Source organism: Eucalyptus grandis, chromosome 6 (genome assembly GCF_016545825.1).
Source record: "Eucalyptus grandis isolate ANBG69807.140 chromosome 6, ASM1654582v1, whole genome shotgun sequence".
Classification (NCBI taxonomy): domain Eukaryota; kingdom Viridiplantae; phylum Streptophyta; class Magnoliopsida; order Myrtales; family Myrtaceae; genus Eucalyptus; species Eucalyptus grandis.
Window position 1 is genome coordinate 16,101,425 of NC_052617.1, and position 16,177 is coordinate 16,117,601.

Here is a 16,177-nt window from a genome sequence, read left to right on the forward strand (position 1 = left end):
CAAGTAGCCATCATCTTCATTAACAACAATACCCTTTGTTCGGCCTCGATTCTTGCCGGTGGTCGTCGGGGCATCATCACCGTTGCCGTCTGGCTGATCATGGTTCTGTTCGTTCCTTGTCTTCAGTGGGTGATCAGATTTCCGGCCGTTCTTCGAATGCTTTGCATGCTTGGGCGTGAAGACCTTGCACAGAACCCACTCATCCAACTGCCACAACACACGTCACAAAGACATCAACAATTTCGCGTTAAGTGTAACGAAAAGGAAAACTGAGATACGATAATGTCGACATGAACGTATGAATCCAAACCCTCTTGTCCTTCGCTCCCTTCTTCTCGTCTGTCCCGGTGCGGTTCCTCTTCTCGTCCTCCGCCAACCTATACTCGTGCATGCTCAAGGCCGTCCCGTCGCCTCGTCTTGGCGAGGCTCCTCGAAGAAGGCCAACAGCCTCTTGTACCCGATCGTCATGTTCTCCATCTGGATGACGCTATCCTTCGTGGTCGCCTTCCAAAACCCGCCGGGCGTGCGACGATTCGGCCTCGACCCGTTCGGATACTTCCTGTCCCTCGGGGTGAAGAAGTACCACTCGTCCTCACCTTTGCCCGCTGCCTTGTGGCTCTCTGGAGAATCATGAAATGAGTTGCATAAGAGTAATTTCTACTGCCTTTAAACTTAGATTCTGACTATACCACGAAATAAGGGAAATATTACCAAAAAATTCTTAAACTTATTATAATTATACCAATTCAGATTTTAGCTTTTTTTTTTTTAATCAATTCAGTCATAAATTTTTATAATTATGCCAATTCAGTTCATCCGAGCCGTTTGGCGAATGTTGACGTAGACAGATTTTGAAAATATTTTTTCTTTTCTTTTCTTTTTCTTTTTCCCCTTCTTCCTTCTTTTGCTTCCTTTCCAACAATGGCTGATGAGGTTTCAGCGAGGTTGCCTGACCACTAGGTGAGGCCACTTTCACCTGTGGCATTGGCCTCACCTAGATCTAAGAAGGAAGAAGAGGAAAATTAAAAATTAAAAATATTAAAAAACTTTGAAAAAAATAAAGAATTATTAAAAATTATCAAAGTCAACATTAATTGGCAAAAATTGGATGGAATGATAAGTTTAAGACTGAATGGCCGAAGAAAAAGATTTATAATCGGATTAACACAATTATAATAAGTTTAGTATATTTTTGATAATTCTCCCATATGGAATAAACTACTCTTACCTATTTTCGCCAAGGGTGTATGTAAAACAACGAATAGTTTCCATTCTAAGTATTTTCCTCTAGAGATAAGATACAAATAAAGATAAAAATAATAATGGTAAAAAGATCAAAGAAACGCCAAGAAAGTCAAAGAAAGAGAAAACCAAACAAGCCCAGAGAAAGCCAAGAAATTCAAACGGAGGAACGACAGAACAAGAAGTCCAATCTTCAAGCATGAATGCGCGTACACTACAAACCGACCGGAGCCTGAGTCTATACGGCGGCCGCGTATACGTACGTACCGATGAGCTCTCTGGGGTCAAACTGGTAGAGATCGACGTCAGCGAAGAAGTCAGCAAGCGGAATCGGATCGCCTGCGATTTTGGGCTTCAAGTAATACAGAATGAGGTCCTCGTCGGTGGGGCGAATCTGAACCCGAGTGGAAACTCGAGCTGGAAATCGTCCTCGGATGACGGCCACGGCGGCGCCGCCACTAGTTCTTGGCTCGAAGACGTCATGCATTGGTCGACGCCGGCATTCCGTTGACCGTTGACGTGCGTTCCCTTTGGCTGGTCCTGGTCGTCGCAATGGCGGCTGTGGCTGTGATCATTGTTCTCCATCCTTGGCTCGACGATAGAGCCTCTTTCGCTGCAAGTGTGTGCCTACTGTGCAGTAAAGAAAACGATCCAACCAAAATATATATAGACGAAGAGTAGACTGGATAAAGTTTTCGTGTGGTTTTATAGATGTGACCTATTTCATTAAAAGAGGAGACTTTTAAATAATCTCTCAATCTCAAAAAGATTTCAAAAATTCTTAACTTCAAAACACTCACGATATTTTCTTCGAGGTATTATAATCTATGTACAAGCTACACAATTGATCGTTAAAGGTAAAAAAAACTCCTTCAACGACTAAATGGGCAAAAGTCATCACCCATCTTTTTTATATAATTTCCGGATTAAATAATTCAACTAGGAATACAATCCTAATGTGAGTAGTATTTGGTTTAGCAACCTAACAATTATCTCCTCCTCCTTAATTTCTTTATTATATAATAAATTGTCGTTAGTCATCAGGCGAATTTCCGTAGCTTTAGTTTCCATTAGGCGTTGAATAAATTTGTCCTAAAAAATTTAAGCCATAATTTTTTTTTTTTTTTTCGGTCCTACTCTATTCATACTTTACACTCACTCGCCTTGTTTGTGCCACTTTGTCTCTTGCGGGCGTGGGAGTCGCAACCCACGCTCGAAACTTACGCGTCCCTATGCCCCCATCCCCCCGAAAGGTGGGGATTTGAACCTCACCTCCCCTTCCATGTTGGAAGGGTGGCCGTGAGGCGAACCCCCGTGGTTAATTTAAGCCATAATTGGCCCCACAGCTTTTGAGTGTAACATAACATAAATCGATCTTAAAAACTAAACCAGCCCTTGATTTTGGGACACCGACCTAAAGAAGGGAGCAATTAAGATGCAAATCACTATAAAAGATAATTTAACCCATTATCCTTTTGAGTTACTACCTGAAAAACCTCAAATTGGTACAGCTGTGACAAATTTATCCAAAACTATTTTTTTGACCCTGAAAAACCGTAAACTGGTACACTGTGACAAATTTACCGATTGACAATAAAAAATCTTAAACGATACATTTATGACAATTTTACTCCAAACTAATTTATTCAACCACAAAAAACCCCAAATTGGTAAATTTGTAGCAAATATACCCTCCGCTAAATTGGATTAATACCATAAAAAATCATAAAAATTGTAAACTATAACAAACGGAGCGTAAAATCTCAAATCGGTATACTAGTGAACTGTCACGTGTCATTTAACTTAATAATTTGATAGTAAAATTTAACAAAAACTAACGGAGGGTAAATTTGTCATAAGTGTACCAGTTTGGGATAAATTTGTCAAAGGTATACCAGTTTGGGATTTTTAGTGGTAAAAAAAATAGTTTATGATAAATTTGTCACAAATGTACCAGTTTGGGGTTTTTCAGGGTATTAACCCTATCCTTTTTGGACCACCATGTCCACAATTTCACGAATAACTTCATATTACCTAAATGTTATGTGATATAGTTTAATTATAACATTATGTGCAACTTTAGTGCTTCAACATTAATAAAATGTTTAGTAAATATACCGAGGCACGGAAGTGTGCTAAAGCTTGAACGCCTTCTTTGCAATTCTTTATGAATTTTGGTGGGTCAACTCAACCAACCAGGATGAATTGTCGTTTTAGTTATTATGTATTATGCTAAATCCCCAATAAGTTGTAGGCTTCAAAATCACTAAACGACAATCCAATGACTTGGACCCCAATTCTTGCTCGTTAAGTTAGCCTTGAAAACCTTCTAAAAAAAAAAAAAAGTTAGCCTTGAAAAGCCTAATTACAGTAGAAAAAGGACTCTTGGGTTATTGCTTGATAAGACAAGATATAATAAAATATAAAATTAAGAGATTTTGTTATATCTTATCTACTAATTGGTGAATTGCAATCCTAAAATTGGATATTTTTGTATTCTATTATAGCCGCTGTTTAGTATAAAAGGCATATTAATGTGGAAGAACCTAAAATTTATTTAAAGGAAGACTGTAAAATATCCCACAATACTCTTGCCTATTTCCTTTTATTTGCTTATTTTTATTATTTCCCTTGCTCTTTTTAAATTTTTTTCTTTTTTTTTTTTTCTTTTTTTTTTTTCCCTTTCCTTCATTCTCTAATAAAATTTTATTATATAGTAAACTATTCTAATATTCCTAAAACCTCAAATATGCAATAAATATAAATACTATTAATATATTTATATATATTGAATTTATATTATAAGATATTTTTTTTTGAATATACAAATAAAAATAGAAATAAATAAAAAAATTCGTTGTTATTTTTTGTCATTTTGAATTAAGAATTCAAATATTATTTTATATTTAAATATTATTTTTATTTTTATTAATTTAATAAGTTTGTTTTTCTCGAGAAATATAACTTTTGTATTATATATATTATAAATCATATCCACATTTGTCCCTCTTCCCCGATGAAATAATTTTATCCAACATATATCTCTCTTAAATATGAATTTATCCTATCTTAAACTGGCACCAAATGTAGTATATGATAAAATTTATCCTATTTTAAATTGACTAGGGATCTATTTTGGATAGTATTTATTATAAGTAGTGTGACATATAATTGTTTTAGCAATCTGTGTTACTATAATAACTTTTTGAAAACTGACCAAGTAAATCATAAACTTATTGTAATGATGGCAATTCAATTCTAAACTTTTTAATTTTGCTAACATAATCTTAAACTATTGTGCAAATTTAATGAAGTCTTTCTGTCCAATTGTCATCGAAAATTGTTGACATGGTGATTCATGTGGGATGTTGTTTCGAGTAAAGTTGTTTACATCAGCGTGCCACATATGATGACTAATAATGACTAGATGTCATACCAGTAATTAAAATGTATATGACTAGTTTTTTCAAGAGTGATTTTACAATATCCCCTTGAAAATATAATGTTGTGGGTTTGATAGAATGTTATACATGGTTGCATTACTTTTCAGATTTAGGGGTTAAATTTTCTTTTTTCAATCCTTTCATTTCAAATTGGAAAATTGTGCAATTGGTGATACTTATTTTCTTATGGCGATTTTCTAGCTGGGGGGATTGCTTGACCCAATTGGTTAAGGAATTGTGCCGTAAAGCATGGTCAAATAGCCATGGGATTTTCACCCACTCCATATCACTTCGAGCAAGGGACAGGGATTGGTTATCCCATGCCAGCCCAATCGTAGCCAGAGTTGCCCCTGACGCAGTGTTTCTGGGATTGGTTATCCACCTTCACTGCCTATGGACCCCCAAATCCCCGGCCTATGTCTATCCACTCAACTGAGGGGATGGGGAGGCAAGTATGGGGTCACCCACCCCAGGGCGGTTCTCCCGCCTTTACCTCCATAGAGCAGTTTAAGGACTCCGCTTAAGTCCATAATGTTACATATATTTACATGGTCGCATTACTTTTCAGATTTAGGGGTTAAATTTTCTTTTTTCAGTCCTTTCGTTTCAAATTGGAAAATTGTGCAATTGGTGATACTTATTTTCTTATGCGATTTTCTAGCCAAATAATGAAGCCCGCCTAATAAACAAGGTAAAAGATTATTGATATAATAGGAAGCCTGCTCTTTTCACTTTCCGTATAATATAAAAATCAAATTATAATCTTATAATATTTGACCTTACCGAAGTTCAATCACTTATAATGCTCCATCATGAACTTTACGATAGATTTCTTTATCTTTTACGATCATATGTCATAGCTTGTGCTAAAAATTAGGCCATTGACATTTTTAATTGGGCTACGTATATTTCAATGAACAATATGATTAATCACGAGTAATTTTCAAGTTTACTGCTGGCTACACGAGGGTTCCATGACAATAACCTAAATACAACTTAAACAATAAAAAGAGACAACAGTTTCCTTGATAAATTTCTTTTCATACGTGGGAAGACAGTTGGGACTGTCAAGATGAAAAATGATTACATGTAAAAATTATGTTCTCTCAATCGAAATATAAATCTAAGCAACTCTAGACACATTTGCTATTCTTTAGACAAATGATTTGGTTTTTCACAACAAGAAGATTTTTGAATTTTCTTTCTAGATGCCTAATGCATCGTGTGCATCGCACACGTGATGTTCTAATACCATGTGAAATAAATAAGAGACATCAAATGATTCCGTACATGTAATCAATTAATCATTGATTTGATACATGATTATATTAAAACCTAATTCCTTGTACTCGACGGATGCTTGCATGATTAAATCGGACAAGTTGTTATTATTTTATACCGATCTTTTCATGGCGCCAAGTCATTTTATACGGGATATAGAAAGGTTGTATTTTTTATTATTATTTTTTATTTTTGCATGGCTTTGTCATGTACATATTAGAATCAATAATGTCGTTTCTGCGTTTCCCACTACTGTTCTGATTTTAAGTTAGAGCTGAGAATCTTGAGATTAATACAAAAGCAAGTGCCGCTACCTAATTGATGCCAGCAAACAGACATCTTGGCTTCCATCGGCAAGTCGAGCAAGACTTGCAGACGTCGGATCATTATATTTTGAAGCGCGACTCTGCCGGAAGAGCACTGATGGCAACTCGAGAATTGCAGAGCAAGAGCGACCTCCTGAAACGAAGAAGAAGGACAGCAAGAATCGGACAAGACTGAAAAATGAGCGGGACCATCAGTGCCGGGATGATCGAGCACCTGACGGGCGCATCCAGTTACATTGCCTCGTGGCTCGTCAAGCTTCTCTTGCAGCGTGGCTACACCGTCAAGGCCTCTGTGCGCGACCCCAGTCCGTTCTCGATCCCTCTCGTTTCCGTTTTCATTCGAGTTGATTTTGTGCTTCCTAAATGATCTCGGTCCGCTCTCGTGTTGTGTGTATCTTGTCTGGCAGGGTCTATGTCGTCTCAATTCGTGTAATTCTGATGTCTGTTTGACTCGAGCCGTTCTAGTTTAGTGAATGAGCTATAGGCGTTGAGTTTTGCCACTTTCCTTATATTCAAGCAGCTCATTCACTGTGATCGTTCGTGTCTCTCCGACAGACGATCCAAAAAAAGACCGAACATTTGCTTGCACTTGATGGAGCGAAGGAGAGACTTCAACCGTTCAAAGCCAGCCTGCTGGAAGAGGGTTCATTTGATCCTGTTGTGGAGGGTTGTGTAGGTGTTTTTCGCACTGGCTCACCCTTTATCATGATGTCGAGGATCCTCAGGTTTGGCTCCTTAATTCATTCAGTAGTTCTTGGGGAGCAAGTTTTTTTTCTTCTTTTTTTCTCTTTTGCATTAATCCTTTTATGCCACATTTTTTGTTTATTGAGGCCAACCAACATGCTTCACGGTTTAGTTTTGTTATGCTTTGCGCTTTGCCTTTCGATTGTGAAAGGGAATTGTTGACACCTAGATTTTTACGGTTTGTTTAGTCATTTATCGCATTAAAAAATTAGGGTTTAATTTTATCAATATATATATATATATATATATATATATATATATATATATATATATATATAGATCGCATAGCATATAGATTTATGTGCATTTTATTTTAATTTGCATTTTTATCTATTGGATCGGTACGGATGGGTTCAAATTAATTGGATTAAGTCCACAAAGCGAGCAGGTTGGCCCAAGCCCATGTTTTTTATTGAAAATTATCTCGTGGAAAATTGAGATTTGATGCAATATTACGGTAGTTTTTGACGTTTAAAAATCATATGCAATCTTATCTTTAGTCTTTTTGTGATAAAATCATTGGGAATATTAATGAGGATAAGGAATAATCTAAAATATTTTGTTATGGAGTAAGATTTTAAAAGATTTTAGAATTTGGATAATGAGCGCTTTATCGGAAGATGTCTTGATGATCGAACGAGTCGAAATACAAAGATTTTAGCAGATGATTTTGATAGTGAAGTGAGTCGGCGTACTGCGATAATCTCGTCCTTTCGAAGGATGATCTTCAGCGATTGAGTTGTTATGAGAGCTGACTAAGTTTTCACTCTAATAGAGGTGGCCTTCTCTTCGTCCAGGGGGGAGAGTTTTTTTGGAAGAGCTTCTTTTGGAAAAAATTCAGAAAAAAGTGGAGAGAAGTTTTGTTTCAGTAAAAGGAGAGAAAGAGTACGAAGGAAGAGGGAGAGTGACGTTAGAGAGAGAGAGAGAGAGAGGAGAAAAGTAAAGAGGTGATTTGACCCCTACTGTTCATCATCTTCCCCAAATCGCTGCCCCTCCTCTGCAACTTCCATCCGCGAGGCTTCCGCCAGTGTGTTCGCCACAGCCGCTTCAGCGGTCTCCCCACGAAGCTCGCCGCGACGACGCCGCGCCGCCGAGGTCCCCGACGCTTGAGTCCTCCTCCGCCCGAGCCCACCGTGCCGCGCCGAGCCTTGCCCCTGCTCCGCTCCCTGACGAACCGCCTCACCGCGCACGCCGACGCCGCCTGGAGCTCGAAGCCAGTCCCGTCCGACGCCTGGATCTTCCTCCGCACGAGACCCGACGACCCCCGCCGTTCGCCTCTGCCGTCTCCCCTGCAGCGCCTCCACCCGCGACGCGTCTGTTCCGACGCCGCGCCCACACCACGACAACGCTGCTGCAACCACCGACCGCTGCACCCGCACCGCGATCTCGCCTGTCGCCGGAGCTCTCCATCGCCCACGAGCTCGCTGCTCCGCCAGCAAGTCCCGAACAGAACGCTAGCCCCTTGCGGAGACGCCGTCCGACTTATCCGCCGCGCCTCCTCCTCAGCCGCGACGCAGCCCCTACCGGATCGACGCCTGCACGCCGGTGCTCTGTCCCTGCCACCGCCTCGCCCCACCGGACGCCGAGCCGACGCCCCTGCAGCGCCCCCGTTCGCGAAGCTACCACCGATTCACCTCCTCGCCGATCGCTTGCTGCTGTTTTCCTCTCGCCGGAGCTCTGACGATCATCCCCTCACGCCGGCGACTCCTCACCGGACCGGCCACCACGTGCTGCCTTGCTCAGAAGAAAAGGAAAAACAACAGAAAAAGCAAAATCAATTAGGTTGTTTTTATTTTTCATTTATTTTACTTTATTTTGTTTATATTCTTTAGTTATTTACTTAATTGGATCCCAACGTTCACTTTACGAATCTTGTAGGCATTATCTGCAAGAGTTATCCCTAAATTTATTGTAATTATTAATTTGACCCCGTAAGATGTCGGGTTATTTTTTTAATTACATTAATTTTTGGGGTCTGTTGATAGTTTTTAAGTACTAAATCAATATAATTATTAATTTGATCCGTAAGAATTCGGATAATATTTTTAGTTATTTTGAACTCTTTGTTGTGATAATTAGAGTTAGGATAATCGTTAATATGACACTCCGAGACAACGGGTTATTTTTCGATTATTTTGATCCTTTTATTTGATTGCATATCTTAATTGTTTAGATTTAATGTTTAGCCGATAATTGCTTGTTTTGGAGAATCACTAAAAAAAAATCTAAAAAAATATTTGAATTAAGATTCAGTTTGTTTCTTGTTATCTTGCATATCTAGGATAGGGATTTTAGTTCGAAAAATATAAAAAAAAAAAAAAATGCATTAATTTAGGATTTTAGTTGCATGTTTATTTACATGGCAATTTTAAATTTTGAATTTTTTTAATAAAAAATAAAAGATAAAAATATCATGCATATGTCATGTAGAATTAGGGCTTGCTCCGCACGTCATTGCATATTAGATCAATTACATGTTAGATTAAGATAATATCTTAGTTTAAATTAGGATTTAATGTGACTTAATCCTTAGTTTAAATTAGATAGAATTTTAATCTAGCTAGATTATTTTCGCATTTTTAAATAGAAATATCAAATGCACATCATCTAGTTTTTATTAGAACTTCCTCGTCATTAGACTAAATCATTTAATAAATGTCGCATGACATATAACTCGCGTGCTAAATTATATGCGGCATGTCATCTTAGTTTAAATAATTTTGTATGTCATTGCATCGCATTACATGTCATTAGAATTATGTCATTTAGATTGCATTTAATTATTGCATGGTCATGCTGCCATGTCATATTAGATTATTAACATGCATTGCATAAGTCATGATTTTCATTAAATAAAGTGAAAACAAAAAATTGAAATTGCGTGTTAATTAGAAATCATATCTATGGCTACTGATGTGAATTTTGATTTAACAATGCAGATGCTTTTGTTGCTTCTAGGTATATTTTGCAATATTAAATTGCTTTCTTGAGTGTTAAATTGGTGGTATGCGCACACGTATGATCACCTCACATGTTAGGAAGTTAGATTAAAATCAATTCAATTGCCAAACATTTTTTGAAAAAAAATGACATAAAAATGTACTGAAATGGCACTAGGATAGTCTAGTGTAACCAAGTCCCCGTACCCTTGGGCCTCTCTGCAGTTCGTAGGAGTAAAGTAATTCTCCAATTATTTTACTTAGGTGTCTAATCGACCTACTATAAACCGATTAGTGGCGACTCTAAATAAAATCAATTTGCATGTTAAGAATTCAAATCTAAGTCGCGACTTGGTATGGGCTTGGGAGGCCCGAGTTAAGTTTAGGCTTAACAATCCATTAACCTAGTTTTAGGTGGTGAACCCGCGAAAATTAGGTCGCGACAGAATGAAGGGTGCCTGGAAACTATAATTGTAGCGAGTAGTGATTGTACTCTTCTGCTCTTTGCTTTGCATAATCTGTTATTTTCGTCAAGCACATCTATCACCGCCTTATGAGGTACAGGTTCGCAAATTGCTTGTGAAAATAAGAGCGCATGAATCATAGGACTTACATAATTTTTCCCTCAGTCTCTAAAATGTTCGAATTTTCATTGATTCTTTACATCTTTAAAATGTTCAAATTTTCATTGATTCTTTACATCTTTTACTTCTTAATTGATGATAACGCAACCTGCTTACGAATGGATTTTTCTCAACTTCGTTACATTTCTTTTGTCAACGAGCAAAATAAAAATAGATCATAGAGCAGCGTGTTAGTCTCTCATTATTCCATCTATTTTATCTCTTTTGGCTAATTAATCGTTATCATATTTCAGGCAGAACTACTTGATCCCCTTCTGAAGTCATGTTCCAAAATGTCTCCGTGCAGCGTGTGGTCATGACATCATCTATGGCTGCAGTTGCATACAACGGAAGATCGATCCGGGATGTCGTGGTGGATGAAAGTTGGTTCTCTGACCTAGACTTGTGCAGGCAAACCAACTTACAACGTCTTGTCCAGTTTAATTTTGCATCGTCGAGTATATTATTTTCTCCTGGTGCTGAGACGATCAACATGAACGAATCTAACAGCGCCCTGTCCACAACTCTTAAAGTGATCTCTCCCATTTTATAGTTCTGGTTTTAGACACAAAACCAGCTGACTGGTGGGTGGAGGCAGTCTGGTCCATTTTCATATTGTTACAACTCAGTGATTACCATAATATCATCAAGAGGACGCTCAATCTTATATCCGTCTTAGTTGAAACAGATACATGCAAAGCCACTAGTTAACTTATCCCATTTAATTCGTCTTCACTCAACTCAAAAGATTAAGTCCAAGATTTACGAGCTAACTAAAATGTATTAGCTGCTCCACACTAGGCCAATTCTACCTACATGAAACTTTCTAACACAAGTCACATGCATCTCAACACAAAGAATGGTCCTTTGAGCACAAGAATCCCTTTATTTTTGCTGTCTCTAAACAGGCCTTCCTCAACGGCCTAGCCGAGGGTAACAATAAAACATTGTTTTGGGCTTTGACTTTTGACCACATTTCGCCAAGTTCTTGGAAGATATCACATGGGCGCCGTCGGTGTGGTTCAGCTAGGTCTGGTCAGCTCAGTCAGCGCCGGGGACTCTATTGGCGGCGATGGTGTGGGAGGTACGGAGGTCGGGTTAGAAGGAGGAGACGACGAGACAGGCTTTTTCAGCAAGAGGGATCCGAAGCTGACGCCGGAGAACATGGTGTCAAAGTTGAACAACTCCTCGATGGCCGTCGAAGGGAATGACAAGAGGCGACGGCGGCTTGAGGGCAACAATGGAAAGGGAGGAATTGGAGGCATCGTACGTGTGGTGGAGGTATGCGCGTGCTGGTGGAGGTCGGTGGAGTTGGCATGGAGCTTTTTAGTGAAGCTCTGGGACGTGCAGGTGAAGGAGAGTGTGGAGGGAGAAGGAGAGGCAGGAGCAGACGGGGAAAGGAGACACTCGAGCTTAGAGAGAGCATAATGGAGGAGAGAGATCAAAAGAAAAAAATCCGACAAATGAACTCATTATGAACACGTGACGATTAATGAGTGAGATGACACATAACTTACATGACAAAATAGACCTACTCAATATTTTCTTATTACATATTTCATATTCGATTGACATTGCGTCGACTTCTAGCTCACCAGTAGAATGGGCTTTTTCCATCAGCCTCCTCTCGATTATATGTTTATGGTATATCCTTACCCCCAACACTTAGTCCAATTTGCATCCGGTGCTAATATTTGCCGATTCTCAATCACTTGAAAACTCAATTTTGAAAAGTCAAACGGTGTCGTCCCTACACCACGTGAATCTTGCTCGCGCGAGCCCGCGCTTGAAATGGACGTCGAAGCGCGCTTCCGCCATTGAAAAGCAAGAGAGCACCGAAAGGAACCTCGCGAAGCTGCAGCGAGCGAAGACGAAGGAGAAGAAGGAGGATCGGAGAAGACGAGAATGAGCGCGGCGATCGGCGACGGGACGGCCGTGTGCGTGACCGGCGCGTCCGGTTACATCGCCTCGTGGCTCGTCAAGCTCCTCTTGCAGCGCGGCTACACCGTCAAAGCCTCCGTTCGCGATCCCAGTACTTTCTCGATCCCTCCTCGTTTCCGTTTTCCTCCGAGGTCCCTTCTCTGTCGTACGGCGGTTTTGGTGATAATTTGTCCTCGATCGACTGGGATTGTGTCCTGATCGCGGTGATTCGCTCTCGCCTCGTGTACGGGTTGCGGGGGGCGGTCTATGTCGTCATCGTTGCCTGAGGTTCTGACGTAGCAGTAGACGAAAGCTTCGTGCGTTTCGAGTTCCGGACGGGGTGGCGGACTGGTCAAGTAGCTTTTGTTGTAGCTGGATCGTTTTGAAGTGGTCGAGGTTTCGGCGACTGAACGGGGTTTGATCGACCCAGGGATTCAGAATTGTGCCATTGTAGCTTGCCTTTTCGACGATGTGCGTTTTAGAAAAAATTTCTCGATATTTTTTTTTTTTTTTGGGTAGAATTCCCACTTCTTAGTGTATAAAGGAGTCATGAGGTAATGACATTGATTGCCAGATGAAGGGGATTGAAAGTATCATCGATCCAACGCCTGGTACAAGGTTTGAACTTTCTATAACAGCGCTACTGCGCTCCAAATTGTTTAGTTTCTGGAGAATTTGTGTTATGGAGTTGCGATGTTGTCTGATTTAAGCCATTTTCAGTTTAGAGGATGAGCTATAGTTTTTCGGATTTCACCTCTTTCCTTATTTCCAAATAGCTCATTCGTAATGATCCTCTGCGTCTCCCCGACAGATGATCCGAAGAAGGTTGAACATTTACTTGCGCTGGATGGAGCCAAGGATAGACTTCGGCTGTTCAAGGCAGACTTGCTGGAAGAGGGTTCATTCGATCCTATTGTCGAGGGCTGTGTAGGCGTATTTCACACTGCCTCTCCCTTTTATCACGATGTCAGGGATCCGCAGGTTTGGCTCTAGAACCATATACCTATCCTGGCAAAGGAGCCCTTTTCCCCTTTCTTCTTAAGCCCTTTATTGCTACAATTTCCTTCATCGTGGGCTAAACACATGCTTCATGTTTATTCTGAGGGAGTAGGGAATCATTTGCTATTAACCAAATTCACGAACTTGGTCATTCCTGTTTACTTTAGTTGCATTTGAGTCTGTACCCGTTTAAAGTTCATTGAGTTAGAAGTTGTTGAATGATAATTTCGCTTTCAGCTAACTTTATTCTGATTCGCATGACGTGTTAGGTAATCAGTTAACATGACTAAGCATGTGATGTTTCCTGAACCAGCTTCAAACTACATATTAAAGCTCTTCCATGCAAAAATTCTCCTTGTTCTCTTTACTGGAGAAATAATGTTCATTAGTATCAAGTATGTGGCTGGGTGGATCGTTGCTTGCCCTTGTATAAGATTGTGGATGTCAAAATGCTGCCTGTTCATTGAGTTTCTATATTGTCTCTTGTTTTTTCTTTATGTCTTGTTAATATTGTGCCTCAATATGAGAAGCCTTGAATTGGTTAGTGATAAAACCATAAGAAATAAAATTAGCTGAAGGGAACTATTAGTGATGCAATTCACCTCTCATCTTTTTACCCATTTTATTTCTTTCGGCTTATGAATCCTCATCATATTTCAGGCAGAATTACTTGATCCCGCCTTGAAGGGGACTCTTAATGTTCTGAAGTCATGTTCCAAAGCACAATCTGTCAAGCGTGTGGTCTTAACATCATCTATGGTTGCAGTTGCGTTCACTGGACAACCATTGACAGTTGATGTTGTAGTTGATGAAAACTGGTTTTCTGATCCAGAGTTCTGCAGGAAAACAAACGTAAGCATCTTGTCCAATTCAGTACTCTTCTTGTCTCATGTGTTATATTGGACTGGAGCTGAGATGATCAATGTGAGTGTAAGTGTCAACATTGCATGGTTAACCACTCCTTGATGTGATCTTTCCTGTTGAATCTTTCTGGTAATTAACTAAAACCTGCCATTCCATTTCGGCACAACTCAGAAGTTATCATAATGTCGTCAATTTGGAAGTGGCTTTCTGTTTCATCACGAGTGCTTTATCTCCCTCTCTTTTTCTTCCAATAGATGTGGTATGCACTCTCAAAGACTTTAGCTGAGGATGCTGCCTGGAAATTCGTGAAAGAAAAGGGTATTAATATGGTTACAATCAACCCAGGCTTGGTGATTGGTCCTCTTTTACAGCCAACACTGAACACGAGTGCTGCAGCGATTGCAAATTTGGTAAATGGTAATTCAGTGGTAACCATGCAGTTTTTCTAGATTACAGAGGTCATCTTAATACCTTTTGAGCTTTATCACATCCCTTCCTTCTAATCAAGAGAATATTTCTCCTTCAAATTCGGTGCAATTTCAACTCAGGAGCGCAAACCTTTCCAAATGCAAGTACGCGACTGGTGAACGTCAAAGATGTGGCAGACGCTCATGTATTGGCATTTGAGAACCCGTCAGCCAGCGGAAGATATTGTTTAGTTGAGAGAGTCGCACACTACTCTGAGATCGTGAGGATTTTACGTGAGCTCTACCCTTCTCTCCAGCTTCCCGAAAAGTAAGTAATTAAGTTATGGCCTTTGGTTTAGCTTCGCGTGTATAAATGCACTTGTCCAATGTCTGACTATTCCAAGATGCAAGCATCGAACACTTGAGCATTCACATTGTCTTGTGCGTAATGTGCGTTGAGCATTGAGTTCATTCTATCATCATACCATGATTCAGGTGAAGGTGGACGAGTTTTCCTCTAAAATGACTTGATATTTTGCACGCAGGTGCACCGATGACAAGCCTTTTGCACCGAGCTATCAGGTGTCCAAGGACAAAGCGAGGAGCCTGGGGCTGGACTACATTCCTCTGGAGCAGAGTTTGAAGGAAACCGTTGAAAGCCTGAAGGAGAAGGGACTTGTTAAATTCTGATAATAGATATTCCATCCCAAGTTAGGAAAGATGCAAACGGGAGGTTCTGCCCTATTTGCTGTCTTCTCTCATGTTAGAAAGTGTTTGGTGCATATGAACATCGTGAAGGGAGGAATCAGAGGAATTTCCTGATCATCTCTACTCCTTTTGATAATACGGTAAAAGAATGTTGCTAATATATGAATTAGATGGAATGAGCAATAAACAAGAGTCTTCTTATGAGGTCCTATGCCAAGGGTATTTATTTTGCGAAAAATAAATGATTGCTTATATTATGCATGAATAAATAAATAATATTTTCATCATTTACGAAAATGTTCAGACAAATTTTTTATTAATAATGAAAATATATTTCATTAGTTAAGGCATTGTTTGGTAACCATTCAAACAGTGCCTGATTTTGATTTTTTTTTCCTAGGATTAGTTTAGGAGCAGAATTGCGTTTGATAAAATTTTATTTTTGGGAATAAATTTCTATTTTTTTTTCTCGGAAGTAGATTTGAAACAAAATCAAGAATAAAAAAAAAATGTTGATTCTGAGAACAAATCTAAGAATTAAAACCAACTCATTTTCTTCCATTTTCTCTTCTTCTTCTTCTTTTCTTTTTCTTCATCGACCACCATCCGCGGTTGCTATGTCGCCGTCGGTCGTCAAAGAACCTGGTTCGGCAAGCTCATTGGTGGCCGGACAAGCTTCGC

The 16,177-nt window shown here is 39.5% G+C and overlaps 2 protein-coding genes across 2 annotated transcripts; one reads left to right on the plus strand and one right to left on the minus strand.

The window, feature by feature from the left end:
- Positions 1–393: 393 nt before the first annotated feature.
- LOC120294344 (NAC transcription factor 56-like) lies at positions 394–1,729 on the minus strand. The gene is made up of 2 exons (XM_039314397.1): positions 1,510–1,729; positions 394–620 (listed from the first exon to the last, which is right to left on the minus strand). Exons 1-2 carry the CDS (start codon positions 1,727–1,729, stop codon positions 394–396), a joined length of 447 nt encoding a protein of 148 aa, XP_039170331.1.
- Positions 1,730–12,399: 10,670 nt separating this feature from the next.
- On the plus strand, positions 12,400–15,705 carry LOC120294625 (phenylacetaldehyde reductase-like). The gene is made up of 6 exons (XM_039314930.1): positions 12,400–12,630; positions 13,330–13,499; positions 14,178–14,369; positions 14,636–14,798; positions 14,930–15,116; positions 15,334–15,705. The coding sequence occupies exons 1-6, from the start codon at positions 12,504–12,506 to the stop codon at positions 15,476–15,478; spliced, it is 984 nt and encodes a 327-aa protein (XP_039170864.1). The 5' UTR covers positions 12,400–12,503; the 3' UTR covers positions 15,479–15,705.
- The last annotated feature ends 472 nt before the right edge of the window (positions 15,706–16,177 follow it).

Coding starts and splice junctions, on each gene's coding strand:
- LOC120294344 (XM_039314397.1), bottom strand. CDS start 1,729: ATGCATGACGTCTTCGAGCCAAGAACTAGTGGCGGCGCCGCCGTGGCC. Junction 621..1,509: donor TGACCCCAGAGAGCTCATCG/GTACGTACGTAT, acceptor ATGATTCTCCAG/AGAGCCACAAGGCAGCGGGC.
- LOC120294625 (XM_039314930.1), top strand. CDS start 12,504: ATGAGCGCGGCGATCGGCGACGGGACGGCCGTGTGCGTGACCGGCGCG. Junction 12,631..13,329: donor AGCCTCCGTTCGCGATCCCA/GTACTTTCTCGA, acceptor TCTCCCCGACAG/ATGATCCGAAGAAGGTTGAA. Junction 13,500..14,177: donor ACGATGTCAGGGATCCGCAG/GTTTGGCTCTAG, acceptor ATCATATTTCAG/GCAGAATTACTTGATCCCGC.